This window comes from Bufo bufo, chromosome 11, assembly GCF_905171765.1.
Source record: "Bufo bufo chromosome 11, aBufBuf1.1, whole genome shotgun sequence".
In the NCBI taxonomy this organism is placed as follows: Eukaryota; Metazoa; Chordata; class Amphibia; order Anura; family Bufonidae; genus Bufo; species Bufo bufo.
In genome coordinates, this window is record NC_053399.1 from 20905499 (window position 1) to 20922335 (window position 16837).

Here is a 16837-nt window from a genome sequence, read left to right on the forward strand (position 1 = left end):
CAAATTGGTCATAAAATGTGATCTGATCTTCATCTAAGTCACAACAATAGACAATCACAGTCTGCTTAAACTAATAACACACAAAGAATTAAATGTTACCATGTTTTTATTGAACACACCATGTAAACATTCACAGTGCAGGTGGAAAAAGTATGTGAACCCCTAGACTAATGACATCTCCAAGAGCTAATTGGAGTGAGGTGTCGCCCAACTGGAGTCTAATCAATGAGATGAGATTGGAGGTGTTGGTTACAGCTGCCCTGCCCTATAAAAAACGCACACCAGTTCTGGGTTTGCTTTTCACAAGAAGCACAAAAGAGCTCTCAGAAGACCTACGATTAAGAATTGTTGACTTGCATAAAGCTGGAAAGGGTTATAAAAGTATCTCTAAAAGCCTTACAGTTTATAGTACCAGTATACATGGCATATAGTACCAGTATGTACCGTGTATCTCCAGTATATACGGTATATAGAGTTAACATGGCATATAGTTACAGTATGTACCGTGTATCTCCAGTATACAGTAAATATGGTATATAGGCCCAGTATGTACCCTGTATCTCCAGTATATAGTACCAGTATGTACCCTGTATCTCCAGTAAGCTTTCAGTTGAAGCTCTTCTGACATATTTAGGATAATGCCCTTATGGGATCTGGTAAAGGTCAAAAGGTGACAAAGCCTTTTCAGCTAGATCTTTGGCATCACTCCTCGTACCCATATGTACCATTTAGCCAGTCTGCACACAACTTTTTTATGAATATTCTGTAGTGCGGTCGGTCATCGGCCATAGGATAGGGCAGCAGGATCTGCACATCTTGCTATATACAGTGCCTTGCAAAAGTATTCACCCCCTTGACTTTTTTCGTATTTTGGTGCCTCACAACCTGGAATTAACATGGATTATTTGAGAATTTGCATCATGTAATTTACAGAACGTGCCGACAACTATGAAGATTTTTTTTTTTTTTTTTTTTTATTGTGAAGCAAACAACAAATAGGACAAAATAACAGAAAAAGTCAATGTGCAGAACTATTCACCCCCCTAAAGTCAATACTCTGTAGAGCAATCACATCTTCAAGTCGCTTTGGATAAGTCTCTATGAGCTTCCCACATCTTACTACTGGGGTTTTCGGCTATTCCTCCTTGCAGAACTGCTCCAGCTCCTTCAGGTTGGATGTTTGCACTTGTGAACAGCAATCTCTAAGTCTGACCACAGATCTTCTATGGGATTGAAATCTGGGCTGTGACTCGGCCATTCCAACACATTTACATGTTTCCCCTTAAACCCCCCAAGTGTTGCTTTAGCCGTGTGTTTGGGGTCATTGTCCTGCTGGAAGGTGAACCTCCGTCCGAGCCTCAGACCACGCACAGAGAGGTGCAGGTTCTGCTCAAGAATATCCCTGTATTTAGCACCATCCATCTTTCCCTCCACTCTGACCAGTTTCCCAGTCCCCCCAGTATGATGCTGCCACCACCATGTCTCACTGTGGGGATGGCGTTCTTTGGGTGATGTGATGGTTTGCGCCAGACATGGCGTTTTCTTTAATGGCTGAAAAGTTCAGTTTTAGTCTCCTCAGACCGGAGCACCTTCCTCCATACATTTGGGAGTCTCCCACAGGCCTTTTCGCAAACTCACAACGTGCCTTTGTTTTTAGCTGAAAGTAATGGCTTTCTTCTGGCCACTGCCATAAAGCCCAACTCTATGGAGCGTACGGCTTATTGTCGTCCTATGTACAGATACTCCGGTCTCTGCTGTGGAACTCTGCAGCTCCTCCAGGGTCACCTTAGGTCTCTGTGCTGCCTCTCTGATTAATGCCCTCCTTGCCCGGTCCGTGAGTTTTGGTGGGCGGCCGTCTCTTGGCAGGTTTTCTGTTGTGCCATGTTCTTTCCATTTGGTTATGATAGATTTGATGGTGCTCCTGGGGATCATCAAAGATTTGGATATTTTTTTATAACCTAACCCTGACTTGTACTTCTCAACAACATTGTCCCTTACTTGTTTGGAGAGTTCCTTGGTCTTCATGGTAGTGTTTGGTTAGTGATGCCTCTTGCTTACGGTAGGTATCACAGCCTCTGGGGCCTTTCAAAAAAGGTGTGTATATGTAATGACAGATCATGTGACACTGAGATTGCACACAGGTGACATCATTTCACAAATTATGGGACTTCTGAAGGTAAATGGTTGCACCAGAGCTTTTTATGGGCTTCCTAACCAAGGGGGTGAATACATACGCACATGGCAATTTTCTGTTTTCTATTTCTAAACAATAGTTTTATTTATATATTTTTCTTATTTCACTTTAACCGACTTAGACTATTGTGTTCTGATCTATCACATAGAATTCAAATTAACAAAACATTGAACATAAGGCTGTAATGTAACAAAATACGAAAAAAGTCAAGGAGGGGGGTGAATACTTTTCAAGGCACTGTAATGTGCCGCTGCCCCGGTGGGATCCACTGGGGTGTCATTATTCCCAGCACTGAATCCAGTTTAGTCCTTCATGTCCTGGCATTATCCGTGCATTGTGCTGCACAACAAGATTTCCTTCGTAACCACCGTCCAAGATATTGTGATCGCTCCTGATGTATAGATCGTCAGCGGCACAAATCTCCCCCAGGTCTGGACTCCAGGCTCATGGCTATTACCCCAGGAGAGCTGTGAGCCTGGACTCCAGGACAGAAGGGGGTATTAGTGCTGCTGCTGTATTCAGTCTGCACTGATACATTGTAGCAAATGACAATGGATCCTACAGTCAAAACAAAAACAGTAGTGTTCACACAGCTAGATGGGTTATTTGGTAAATATAGGGATACACATTAGGGTGCACATTGATGGGTTTAGTATTTCGGTTATTATTGGGCTAAACGCTGAGGTTATTGGATGAATATTTATTTGTATGCATGTTGACTATTGGGGTACACATTGCTGTATAGGTAATTAGGTAACACTATCGGGCCTTCTTAGGCCTCATGCACACGACTATGTGCTGGCCTTGCCCGTATTTCGGCCTGCAAACAGTGGGTCCGCAATATACTGGCACCGGCCGTGTGTGCACCGTATCACTGGCACCGACCGCGTGCCCTCCATCTGGGGATGCAGACCCATTCACTTGAATGGGTCCGCAATCCGGGAGATATGGTGAGGAATAGCGTCACAGATCGAAGTTAGGGACCCATTAAGAATATAAAACTACTCATACACATTAGATAAAATTTTTTGCTTAAGCGGGCAACTATATAATGTGTATGGTGTCCCCCACTCTCCCCAGACGGCAGATGTAGGGGGATAGGATCGGGTATTAATTACCGACACCCCATTAGTAAGATGTTGACTCTTTCAGGTTTTTATTGTTATATCCTTGAATTTGTGCCATCACTGATTGTCCCTCCTGTTGACTCAGATTCTTACACATTTAAGTTTTAATCAATCCAGCGGTGATTGAATGAGATCGGTCTGCTGGATTAGATGTGAGCCTGAGCCGGACGTGTTCTATCCGATCAATAATGGGATGTAAAGATAATGTACGGCCGCTCTGATGCTTCGCTAATTAACTTGGCCCCTTTACGTCTAATGAATTTCTTTTTTCTATTTTTTTCTTTTTCTATAGCGAATTTGACAGGACATGAAGAGAAGGTTGGAATCGAGAACTTTGAGCTCCTGAAGGTCCTGGGTACAGGAGGTAGGTCACGTTAAGAAACCCATCATTTTAATATAGCAGTTGCATTCCTGTCTTGCGGTTTTGTCTCAGTTTTGCAGCAATCTATGCAAACCCGCAACATTTTAATGCACCCTTAGGCCTTACGTTCATGACCATATTACTTTCATTTGTATGAAATTTTAGCACGCTCCATTGGACGCTGTGGGGAGAACTTATTACGACTGGCAGTTGGTACGCCAGTCTTAAAGCGCATCTGTCAGCAGTTTTGTACCTATGACACTCGCTGACCTGTTACATATGCCCTTGGCAGCTGAAGACATCTGTGTTGGTCCCATGTTCATATGTGCCCGCCTTGCTGAGAAAAAGAATGTTTTCATACAGGTGAAACTCGAAAAATTGGAATATCGTGCAAAAGTCCATTTATTTCAGTAATGCAAATTAAAAAGAATTGCATTATTGCAGCTTAAAATTAGAATTTTCTGAAAAGGTTCAATATTCTAGGCTCAAATTGACACACTCTAGTCAGCTAATTAATCCATATCCCCTGAGCAAAGGGTACCTCAAAATTGTGACTTTGGGGTTTCATAAGCTGTAAGCCATAATCATCCAAATTATACCAAATAAAGGCTTGAAATATCTCGCTTTGCCTGTAATGAGTCTCATATATTAGTTTCACCTTTTAAGTTGCATTACTGAAATAAATAAACTTTGCACAATATTAAAATTTTTCGAGTTTCACCTGTATATGCAAATGAGCTTCTAGGAGCAACGGGGGCGTTGTTGTTACACCTAGAGGCTCTGCTCTCTGTGCAACTGCCGCGCCCTCTGCACTTCTATTGACAGGGCCAGGCAGTGAAAACATCATTACTCCTGCCTAGTCCTGTCAATCAAAGTGCAGAGGGTTGCGGCAGTTGTAGAGAGTGCAGAGCCTTTAGGTGTAACGGCAACGCCCCCATTGCTCCTAGAGGCTCATTTGCATATATTAAAACATCATTTTTCTCAGCAATGCGGGCACATATGAACATGGGACCAACACAGATGTCTTCAGCTGCCAGGGGCATATGTAACAGGTCAGCCAGTGTCATAGGTACAAATCTGCTGACAGATGGGCTTTAATAAAATAATAAATAAAAATGCACTGGAGCGGGCAGTCCACGCATCAGTAAAGCAAATCGACGCCCGTTATGAACGTCAATTACAGTAAATCTTTTGGGCTGTGGAAGGCTAGGCCCCTCCTGCTAACCCCTACCCAGTTTTTTCAAAAGCAGCAAGCGATACATAAAATCACAGAAAAGTCAAGATTTTTGACGTACAGCCTTATCACCTATATGTGCAGAGTTTTAAGGAAAATTGCATCTTGGGAATGATAGCTTTGTACATACCACAGCTAGTGGGGCATGGTATGGCAGTACCGCAGGGGGGCTCAGTGTGCCATCATACAGCCACTGTGCCTAACACTCTTGGTCAGACTGTAGCTGAAATCTCAAGATGTCAGTCCCCTTTGACAAGCATTGTGCAGCTAAAAGTCTTTCGCCGGCTCTCATCCTGACATTTTCCTATAGTTCACTCCTCCATATATTGAGTTGGCTTCTGAAGTTTTCTGTGTAGGCGGCACATTTGATTGTTCCCTCAGTCAATTGGCACTGGGTGTTTATCTATAAAATGGCACCAGTGACTTCCCAGGCCGGAGCTATCGAAACAGTTCGGCTGCATTGTGGATAGCGAGCAGGTCTGTACATGTGTGTGTGTGGGAGGGGGGCGTTCATTCTAAAAAGCTTCATTTTTGTCAAATGAAATAAAAAAACTCTGCAACTTTCTAATAGACTTAAGGGGTCATTCATCAAAGACCTGCATTTTACATCGGACCTTGATATCCTTCGCACTGCCGGAGGATCCTCTTAATTTATGACGAGGCATGCTATAGGAGGTCATAATAAATTATACCCCCTTTGTGTTTTAGTAGATGTAATATTGTCAATTACACCAGGAATTTGCCAGGGATGATGGCCCCCACCTCCGTCACTCCCCAAATTTAGGCGCCCGTGCCTTTAAACAGTTACAAAACGTGACCCTGCACCGTTTTCTAACTCTAGTTTCTGGTATAGGGGGCCGTAATAAATTATCCCCTTCTTGTTTTAGTTCTTCGCCATTTCCAAGATCTCTGTTTGCTGAATGGAAACCTTCTTTACATGCAGAGAGGAGAACAGATGACTGAGGAGCAGATTACTTTTTGATGTGTGGGTTTGCTACATTTGTCTGCATTCTCTATCTGTCAGTAAGAAGGTTTCAATTTACTGACAAGCAGGTATCTTGAAGATGTCATGAAATTGAAACAAAATGGGCAGATTTGATAATAATATCTAAGATTTAGACAGTGTAACTTACACCGGATGGTCTGAAAACTTGCCAGATTTCAAAAGGGCTGATGATGGATGCAAGTTTCTAACAACTTTTACAATTTTGGCGCACTTTGATGCATTTTGCCGTCATGAATGTGGTGTAAAGCATGTGGCTCATTTTGATTTGTAAATCTCCCCCAATGTATGATTAAGTTATTGTTTTTTTAACAGACTAAGGGGGCATTTACACGACTGTGTTTTGCGGTCCGCAAAAAATACAGATTGCATCCGCGTTTTTTTTTGTTTTGTTTTGTTTTTTGCGGTTTCCTTGTAACAATGCCTATTCTTGTCCTGAGAACGGACAAGAATAGGACATGTTCTATCTTTTTTTGCGGGACTTTGGAACTGACACACGAAAGCAGACATCCCATGGAGTGTCGTCCACATTTCTTTCGGGACCCATTGAAATCGGATCGGATGCGGGCCAAAAATACAGGGCCTAATGAAAAGTACTAATTTTACAGAGCTGTCCAGTCTCAGGCTGCCTTTGCCGTGTAAATTAGGAAAGCTCCCGGCGGAGGAGTTGGGTATATCCATAGGGTCTCATTCACCTGGCCTTTGTCAAAACAGTGTACTGGTATACGTCATTATAGCATGGTCTGCTATGCTGTGCCACACAAAGGCGATCTGTCAAAAATGTATACCACATACTATATATATATAATATTTTTTTTTTTAACATGGGCATATGTTGGAGGCATCTGTCAAGAGATCCTCCCAACGTATGCCTCCCATGCACTGCGAACACAGTGTGAATGCATGCTTATAAGTAAAAGCATCTGAAACTTCTCCTGACCCAGGCTTGTATTATATTTGCAGCACGGCCCCAATCACTGCGAGATTTATTTTTGTCTCGCAGGCGGGCAGCATATAGACGCTGATCTTCTTTTGAACACCTATTGTGCAACATGCGCAGTAGATTTGTGGCGCGCCCTCTGCATCACTTTGAGATGCTGCCAAAAACAGAGCAACCGCTTTGTAAAAACATCTTCTCCTGCGCTTATCACATGGGTACTATTATCTCTGCTATATATATATATATATATGGCGGGTGTAACGTCTTAAAGGGGTTGTCTCACTTCAGCACATACTAATGTATTGTGATTGTCCATATTGCTTTCCTTGCTGGCTTGATTCATTTTTCCATCACATTATATGCTACTCGTTTCCACCTTGTAATCCATCAGTGGTGGCCGTGCTTGCACACGATAGGAAAAAGCAGCGGTCCATGCGCACTCTCAAGGTCCCAGCCACCAGAGAGGCCGGCGCTTTATCCCATAGTGATCAAGCACGGCCACCACTGCTGGATTACAGGGTGGTCGTAACCATGGAAACGGGCAGTGTATAATGTGATGAAAAAATTAATCAAGCCAGCAAGGGAAGCAATATGGACAATAAAAATGCATTAGAAAGTGACGTGTATTAATTTTCTCTACATGATAAATGTCACTTGGTGAAGTGAGAGAACCCCTTTAAGGCCCTTTTACAAAGGCAGAGAGAGCAGGCAATGATTGGGAACAAATATTCCCATCCAATGAACGTTTGTTTCCGATCATTGCCCGTTTGTTATGTGCATTTACATGCAGCGGTGATGGGGGATGTTCGGCGATACAGTCGGTACAGATGTATTATTTTTTTTTACCGGCAGCAGATCCTTGTTTTCTTAGGCCGATGTGCTGCTGATGAAGGAGACATTTTTGTGTCACATAAAAGATGCAATCGCCTGACAAACCAGCATTTGCTCATTCCTCAGGTGATCAGTGGCACGTTTACAAGGGGGCAGTAGGCGGGAACGAGCTCTCCTACAAACGCTCGTCTCCGATACTTTTTCCGATCCTCACCCTGTGTGAAAGGTCCTTAGGAAACCTTTTATAGTCACATACCTGTGTAGAAATAGTAGTAGCAGCAGCAGCGGGAAGAAGCTGTAAACTGTGCATTATCTGTGCAACATAAAACTAGGTGTGTCATTGTGGCTTCAGAGTCAGTGGTGTTACTCAACCCACCGGGGGAAGTCCTGCTGGAGCAGTCAGCAGATTGTCTTCTCGTGGACATCTCTTTCTTTATCAGTTTGTTGCAGTTACATAGGAAAGACACAAGGTGAAGCTTGCAGTGGGTATTTATTACTGCAATGTTCATCTTAGGCTTCGTTCACATCACCGTTCAGCCTTTCCGTTCTCCGGAGCAGGAAAACGGAAAGGACGGATTCGGCACATAACTGAGCCGAACGGAACCTAAGGACCCCATAGACTCGAATGAGGTCCGTTAGGTTTCCGCTCAGAAGAAGATTTTTGAAGCAGAGACAAAAGTCCTGCATGCACTACTTTTTGCACTACTTTTGTCTCCACTCCCAAATCTTCTTCTGAGCGGAAACCTAACAGACCCCATTAGAGTCTATGGGGTCCTTAGGTTCCGTTCAGCTCATTTCTGTTCCAAATCCGTCCTTTCCGTTTTCGGTAAGGCTGAACGATGATGTGAACGAAGCCTTAGGCTGGGTTCACATCACCATTTATTTTTCCGTTCTTCTGATCCCTGAAAAAAACGGATCCTTTATTTAAAGCATCAGTTATGCACATTTGGCATCCATTTTAGCCATTTCCGTCTGAGATCCGTTACTTTAGACGGAAAAAAAAAGTCCTGCATGTATGTTATTTTAGACGGAGTAACGGTTCTCAGACAGAAATGACTTATGAGGCGATATGTGCATAACTGAGCATAGTGGATGCTCAAACTACAGGATCCGTTTTTGTTTTTTTTCTTTGTTTTTCTGACAGATCAGAAGAACGTAAAAATAAACGGCCATACAGGGTTCTTCTGTTTGGAGCAAACTTTATCCAGAGCAGATTCCCTGTTTTGCAAAGAGTAGCATCCCTCTGGGGAGCCCAGCAGTTTCGGTGGGTGCTCTGTAGCACCCTCATGTCCTTTGCGAGGACACGCTGGCCGTTGATAGATCTTGGAGTGAGGGAATCTTAGCAGGAGGATTACATTGAGACTTGCAGACCCTGTGCTTGGCCTCAGAAGAGGTAATATGGCGAGAAGTGTAAAGGTGCATTATGCATTAGAGCAAAGTTGGACGAACCTGTCAATTCCGTCCATCCTTCTTATGTGTATGGAGATGTGCTGATATCGGAGGATGTGGGAAGCATTGTGCACATAGAAGCGGGAAAGAAGAAAAAAGGGGGACAGAGGAGTCCTAGGAGTCCAATCAGATTGATTCTTTCATTTGCCAAAAGAGCTCTGAAAAGAATTTGGTTCCAATTGGGTAACTTAAACCCCATTCACACTTACAGTGGAATCCTGACATTTTCTGGAGTTTACCTGGAGGGGCTGTATGTGTGATCGCACACCTCCGCAATATCTGTCCCGGATTTTACCCAGACTTTCTCCCCAGAGCCCTAGTACTAACTCCAGATTTTGTCTGAGTGAGCGCATATGTGAAGACAGCAGTAAATGTTCCAGAAAATCACAGTAGACCATGCCTAAAGTTCCTGCCCCTTACCTTGGGACCTGGAACGTTTCCTCTGTAGTGAGAACGCACCCGACATGGAACATCTCCGGGGTGAGAGCTAAAGGCCAACTGCAGCAAATCTCCGGAAATATTCAGGAGTTTAGGTGTGAAAACAGCATAAGCCAGTTTGTTAATTTTGATAAATCTCCCCCTCAGTTTGCAAATTTTGGTTGCACTTTATCTAATTTTCAACTATGGAAACTCCACCTAGCCCATGCAGAATGCTGTATTCATTATGACTAGTAACGAAAAATACTTGGTGTTTTCTAGCATATGGCAAAGTTTTCCTGGTGCGGAAAATCAGCGGCCACGACTCCGGGAAGCTTTACGCGATGAAAGTTCTAAAGAAGGCGACTATAATCCAAAAAGCCAAGACAGCGGAGCACACACGAACAGAGCGTCAGGTGCTGGAGCACATCCGGCAGTCTCCATTCCTCGTCACGCTCCATTATGCTTTCCAGACAGACACCAAACTTCATCTCATTTTGGGTAAGAGTTAATTCTTTTCTTTCTTTTTTTTTTTTTTTCTTTTCTTTTTTTTGGGGGTGAAGGGATAGTGGTTGGTGCCTGTGACCTCCACCATGAGGAGGATGAGAACAATGTACCGTAAGTGACAGGATGATATAATGGAGGGTTCAGTATGCAAGAGGCAAAAATGTTCTTTCTGGAAAAACATGTACTATATTTTTTGCTTTATAAGACACACCTAGTTGTTAGAGGAGGAAAATAAGAAAAATAAAAATATTATTTTTCATCAGACTTCAGAACAGACCCCCAATCCACATCAGACCAGATCAGACCCCCATTGTAGCTCAGATCAGACCTCCAATCTGAGCTCAGATCAGACCCCCATGAGGTCTCTCCCGCAGTCACACTCCCTAGTCTTCTCTAGGCCCATGCTGCACTGTGACCTGACTGCATGCAGGAAGACCAGAGAGCGGTGAGTACAACAAACACTAGCAGCACTGATGGTCAGTTTGCAGTGTTCGCCAGCGTACACATGCGGGCTGCCATCTTTAGTAAGGTTAGACTCACCCGTCCGGCGATGCACAGGTAAGCCCTTACCTGTGCCGTGAGCCGGTCTGAAATCGAATGCAGTCACCGGGAGCAGGCAGTTCCGAGATCAGCCGCCGGGGGCCTTCATCGGGCTGTTCTCGGAACTGCTGGCTCCCGGTGACCGCATTTGCTAGGGCTTACCTGTGCATCGCCGGACGGGTGAGTCTAACCTTACTAAAGATGGCAGCCCGCATGTGTTCCCTGGCGAACACTGCGAACTGACCATCACTGACTAGCAGCACCACAGTCAGCTCTCCTCGCACCTTCTGCATACTAGTGAGAATTTTCATAATGAAAGCGCCCACAAGTTTTCACTTTATAAGATGCACTGCCATTTCCCCCCACTTCTGGGAGCAAAAAAAACTGTGTTTTATAAAGCGAAAAATACTGTATATGGTGTTTGGAAACATTATGCTCTGTATCTGCTGGTGGAGAGGAGTGAACACTCTGTAAAGGATGAAGGATGTTGATTGGAATGGGTTTTTTTTGGGGGGGGGGGGTATCTTTAACAGGGAAAACTGGATGACAAGCAATATGGCTACCACTGCAGCAGTTATTGCCCATATTTCCTTGCTTTTAAAATATTCTCAGTTAGACATTGCCGTCCCCTTTCTCCATCCTCCTCTTCTGAGAGCCATAACTTTATTTTTATTTTTTTGTCAACGTTGCTATATGTTTTTTGCCGGACAAGTTGTATTTTCTAATGGCACCATTTTAGGGGCACATATAGTGTATTGAAAAATCTGCTGCAGATTTTCCAACGTGGAATTGCCGGTAGAAAAATCTGCAGCCTTGTACAGGAGCAGATGAGATTTACAACAAATCTCTTCCACACTGTGCTTAAAAAAAAAATCTGCAGCATAAATTCACTTGCGGTGCGTTTTTTCAATTTTTGCTGTGGATTTCCAGCTTGGATTTGCATTTGCAATGCATAGGGTGAAACCTGCAGAACCGAGGCAAAAATCGGCAACAGAAATTTGCTTTGGCTGCGTGTGGCTGTGCCCTAAAGGGGTTGTGGAAACCCCATTCAGTGTCATTGGAGGTGGATTTGATGCAGATTTTCATGCAGAATCTGCTGTAAAATTCTCATGAAATCTGAATATGTTTTTTTCCCCCCCCTGTAGTCTTCTCTCTAGAAGGCTGGAAAAACCGGCTTAAGAAAATGTATGTACATGACCCAGTGCCACTAAAAACACCATAAACAATACGGGTGTTTTCAGAGGTGGTTACCCATACATTGTAAAACGCCAGATAATAAAGCTGGGGCTAGGTGGCGATCTCGGCGTTGACACCCATAGCACAATCAACGAACGTGGCAGGGCAGTTAATGGGGTCACAGTGCAATTTGCAAGTTACTGAGACCCCAGAATCGCAAAGAAACCAGCAGTGTTTAATTTTTTGCGATTCTGAGATTGCGGTCACGGCAACTTGTGAGTCGAGCTGCGAACTCATTCACATGTGAGGCTGTACTTCTACAGAGCAATCATTAGTCCTGTGATGGGTGTCACAGCCAAGATCGCCGTGTAGTCCCAGTCTAAGATGGTGCAAAGGAAGACCGAAGAGGTTCCCCACTTGCCTGAAATGACTTGATCTAAATTAGAGAACCGCACTGTCATCTGGTTCGAGCTGAGGTCTGGGAGGAACAGATATGCAAGTTCTATATCTACTACCTTTCTGCAAATTTATCATTTTCCTCATCACCATTGTGTGGGCAGATTTTGTTGTAAATGACAAGAGAGGATAGAAAAGATTGGCCAGGCTTCACCTACGTCCCCCCCCCCGGGAAGTTGGTCACTGGGATTTAAGAGACAGCAGAGCTACTAAATGGGTTCTTCAGCACTGTAAATAGGAAAGGAGAAAGTGGAGCTGGTTCAGGAGGTGCCAGCGCTGTTGATACATCAAGTAATAGACTTAAAGGAGTTGTCCAGGACTTACATATAGATGACCTGTCCTCAATATTATTTCAGTGGGGGTCTGACTCCCGGCACCCCTGACGATTAGCTGTTTGAATGGGACGCTCAGACAGCTTCAGCCTCTTCATAGCATACCAAACATAGCGCCGTACATTTTATAGTGGCTGTGCTTGGTATTGCAGCTTAATACCATTCACTATAATAGGACAGAGCTGCAGAAAGGCCATATGACCAATAGAAGTAATGTCACAACTCGAGCAAGAGCCTGTATCCCTCGCCCCAGCAGCGCTGCCCCTTCCAAAAGCTTGGTCAACAAAGATCCCCTAAGTGGGATTCTCACCAGTCAGATATGCTGATCTATCCTGAGGATAGGTTATCAGTATTTAAAGGGCATCTGTCAGCAGTTTTGTACCTATGACACTGGCTGACCTGTTACATGTGTGCTTGACAGCTGAAGGCATCTGTGTTGGTCCCATGTTCATATGTGCCCGCATCGCTGAGAAAAATCATGTTTTAATATATGCAAATGAGCATTTAGGCGCAACGAGGGCCGTTACTCCTAGACGCTCATTTCTCTCTGCAACTGCCGCCCCTTCTGTACTTCGATTGATAGTACCAAGCAGTGAAAACGTCATTATACCTGGTGCTGTCAAAGTGCAGAGGGCGCAGCAGTTGCAGAGAGAGCAGAGTCTCTAGGTGTAACGGCAACGCCCCCGTTGCTCCTAGAGACTCATTTGCATATATAAAAAGAAAAGAAAAAAAAAAGATAATTTTTCTCAGCAGTGCGGGCACATATGAACATGAGACCAACACAGATGCCTTCAGCAGGTCAGCCAGTGTCATAGGTACAAATCTGCTGACAGATGCCCTTCAAGCTGCCATATTGTGCTTTGGAGTAGTGTGCTCCCTTCCCTGAGGCCTTGAGGTATTTAATGCCTCATATTAGGTAATTCTTGCCAGGTACTAATCAATTAATCGTTTAGATTCTCGCACATGTAGCAGGTCAGCCAGTGTCATAGGTACAAAACTGCTGACAGATGCTCTTTAAGTCCCAGAACTGGCTGAATGTAGATATAGTCCATCCTCCAGGAGGGGTAAGTCAAGCAAGACATCCAGACCCCCAAAGGAATCTATAAGGTGTGTCTCAACTGGTTGTAACATCCCTTTTAAATAATCCATTCGGTTGTTCTTATTTTTTTCAGATTATATTAACGGAGGCGAGCTTTTTACGCATTTATCGCAGCGGGAGAAATTCACGGAGAGTGAAGTACAAATCTATATCGGGGAGATTGTACTGGCCCTCGAGCACCTGCACAAGGTTTGTTTTGCTCTTTTTTTTTAATGCATTAACACGTTTCGGCATTTGTGGGAGGCGTAGGTGGCGCAGGAAAAAATAGTGGGTTTACGTTGTCGGAAATTGGCGATGAGGAGGAGCCCGCAGCGCCAGGGAGCCTGGTTGTAAGTGACTGATTAACCACTGCTTTTATTTTGTTTGTGGGTTTTTCATGGCGCTTATGCTAAGAGCTCATAAATGCAGGCACTTAAAGGATAATTCCACTTACAGGATCTCATGCACGCCTTATAAAACAATATTTGCTCACATTCTGCTCAGTTATAATAGACTGGAGCTTTATCTCAGATCTTGTGGATCCAGAATTAGTTGTGTCGTTATTGTTATCCCCCCTCCTCCATAGAGTAGCTATAATGTGTAGTATGAGCAGCATTCATTGACACCCTGCATTTACAGTTCGCTCCTCTTCCTCTGCGGAGTAATGAGTCTCAGCTTCAGCCCGATACATTTAACCTGCACTGACACAATGTAATAAACTATCAGAGATATTTGTGCTGCGTCAGGCCTCATGCACACAAACCGCTGATACGCAAAACACGCATGGCGTCCGTGTGCGTTCCGCAATTTGCGGAACGGCACGGACAGCCTTTAATATAGCTGCCTATTCTTGTACGCAAAGCGCGGACAAGAATAGGACATGTTATATATTTTTTGCAGACAACGGAAACGGAGCACACGGAGTGCTGTCCGCATCTTTTGTGGCCCCATTGGAGTGAATGGGTCCGCATCCGAGCCACCAAAACTGCGGCTCGGATGCAGACCAAAACAACGGCCGTGTGCATGAGGCCTCAAGCGTATAGCCAATTGAGGGTTGTCTACGCTGGATACAAGAGTGACAGACCCTCAGCTTTGAAAAGTAGTAGGTTTTTCAGCGTCTAGATTTAAAGAAGTATGTTTCTGTTCATTTATAGCAAGCAGAGGTCTTAAAAATGCTGATGAATCCATTAACACTATTCTTATTTTTTTTTTCTGAGCAAGATTTTTGTTTTTTTTTGTGAGTTTAATATTGATTGCCTATCCTCAGGGTGGGTCTTCAATAGCAGATAGGTGGGGGGTCCGACTCCCGACACCCCTGTCGATCAGCTGTTTGAAGAGGCCGGAGTGTGCGCCGCAGCCTCCTCCTAGGCCAGTGATGTCACGTGGACAAGGCGCACACCAGTCCTATTCAAGTGAATGGGCCTGGGCTGCAATACCAAGCAGAGGCACTAAACAGTGTACAGCGCTGTGCTTGGTATACTGTGAGGAGGCCCCTATCCTGAGGATAGGCCATCAATATAAAAAATCTTTGACAACCCCTTTAAGAAAAAATGCATGGCAATGGTAATGTTTTTTTGTTTTGTTTTTTTTTACTTAAAGAAGTTGTGTCACGAAACGTAGTCTACATTTTTCAAACCAGCTCCTGGATCTGAAGACTTTTGTAATTGCATGTAATTAAAAAATTTAGGGTAAAGCCAGTGAGCTACAGTAGTCAATAAAATGTATCTCTATAGCGCCACCTGCTGTTTGTTCTTTTTCTTATTTTTATTTATTTTTGCCTCTCACTGAGGTGGTCGCACGCGCTCAGTTTAAATCTTCAACTGTCACCAGCCATATGTTCTGTTAGAAGCTGTGGCAGTTACAGGGAGAGATCTGCACCAGAAAGGACTCGCCTCCCGAGCTGCCAGGTTGAGATCTCTGGCCCCATGTGAGGCACAGGGCTGGTTCCAGCTTTATTAGGAGATTGTCATGTTCTATATGAAGTCTGATTTTCCGTTCTTGCATCAATTAGGGCATAACCCCTTTAAGTGAGAGGCAGACGCATTCCTAAAATTTTGCAGCCTGTCAGACCAGGGCGTAGCTGGACTCTCCGTATCTTTAATCCCGCAGTCTTTGACACAGTTACACACAAAAGACTGATTGTGGCCGCCTGCAGAAGGCGAAATTGATATTTGCATTGATGTAGTCAGGTCAGGGAGTCATATGTCACGAGCGTATATGGATGCAAGAAGCAGCACGATGATGGCTGGTGGTTTTTGGGAGCCCTTGCCCCCTCTTCTTAGTATAGTTTGTCTCCTTGTGCCGGTCTGATGTAGCCTAGCCAATGCAAAAACTAGAGCGAAGACTCCGCAGGGATGATGAAGACAGAACTCGGTTTGGTATTGCCAGCTGCAAGGTGCAAACCAGCGTCCAACAAGCAGGCAGGCATTAAAGAGGGTTTCTGATTTCATGTAAATCACAGAGTGATACATCTACAACTGCCATTTGCTACGCTGGTCTTGGTACCCCCTGCGCCTCCAGCGGATGTACTTGGCACACGCCTCGTCATAAATTAAGGGCATCCTCCTGCAGTCTGGGCGCCCTCTGACGCTCTTTGTTCCGTCATTTACATGACAATAAGTGTGTCAATGGCCTTGCCCATGCCCCAACCCTTTTCAGAAAGTGACGAGGGCACATAGAAACACCAATGGCGACTAAATTTATTTGCAGTTTTATTTCAAACTTTGCAAACCCATGGTTTGCAACTTTTTTTTTTACGCCAGTTTCTGGCATAGGAGGTATAGTAAATCGCCCCATTGTGTTTGTTCCTTGCTATTGTTGAGATCCTGCTTGCTTCCAGTGAATAGGAGCATTTTAGTTTACATCCTAAGATTGTTCCACAAAAAAGACAGACTGACATATGGATGCAGAAAGCACATGGATGATCAGTGTGCTTTCCGCATCCGTATGTCCATTCTGCAAAAAGTTAGAATATGTCCATAGAAGACGGACTTCAGTGGGTCCTCAAAAAGTGCGGATGCAACTCAGACCACATCCATATTTTGCAGATCCACGATTTGTGGACCCGCGAGATGGCTATGGTCGTGTCTGAGGTTATAAATCAGCACAGGTGTAATTCTTCCCACAGCTGACAGTTTGCCACAATTGCATCCAATCTGGACAAGGCAAACTTTCTGGACTCCAGACTGATAC

At 44.2% G+C, this 16837-nt stretch overlaps 1 protein-coding gene across 2 annotated transcripts in view; it reads left to right on the forward strand.

Annotated features, from left to right (window-relative positions):
• The window catches only part of RPS6KA5 (ribosomal protein S6 kinase A5), a 60339-nt gene that overhangs the window by 14306 nt on the left and 29196 nt on the right, over nucleotides 1–16837 (forward strand). For both annotated transcript variants that reach the window (XM_040412113.1, XM_040412115.1), the window contains exons 2-4: nucleotides 3614–3685; nucleotides 9839–10057; nucleotides 13740–13855. In XM_040412113.1, the coding sequence (XP_040268047.1) occupies nucleotides 3614–3685; nucleotides 9839–10057; nucleotides 13740–13855 (407 nt within the window). The remainder of the gene's footprint in view (nucleotides 1–3613; nucleotides 3686–9838; nucleotides 10058–13739; nucleotides 13856–16837) is intronic.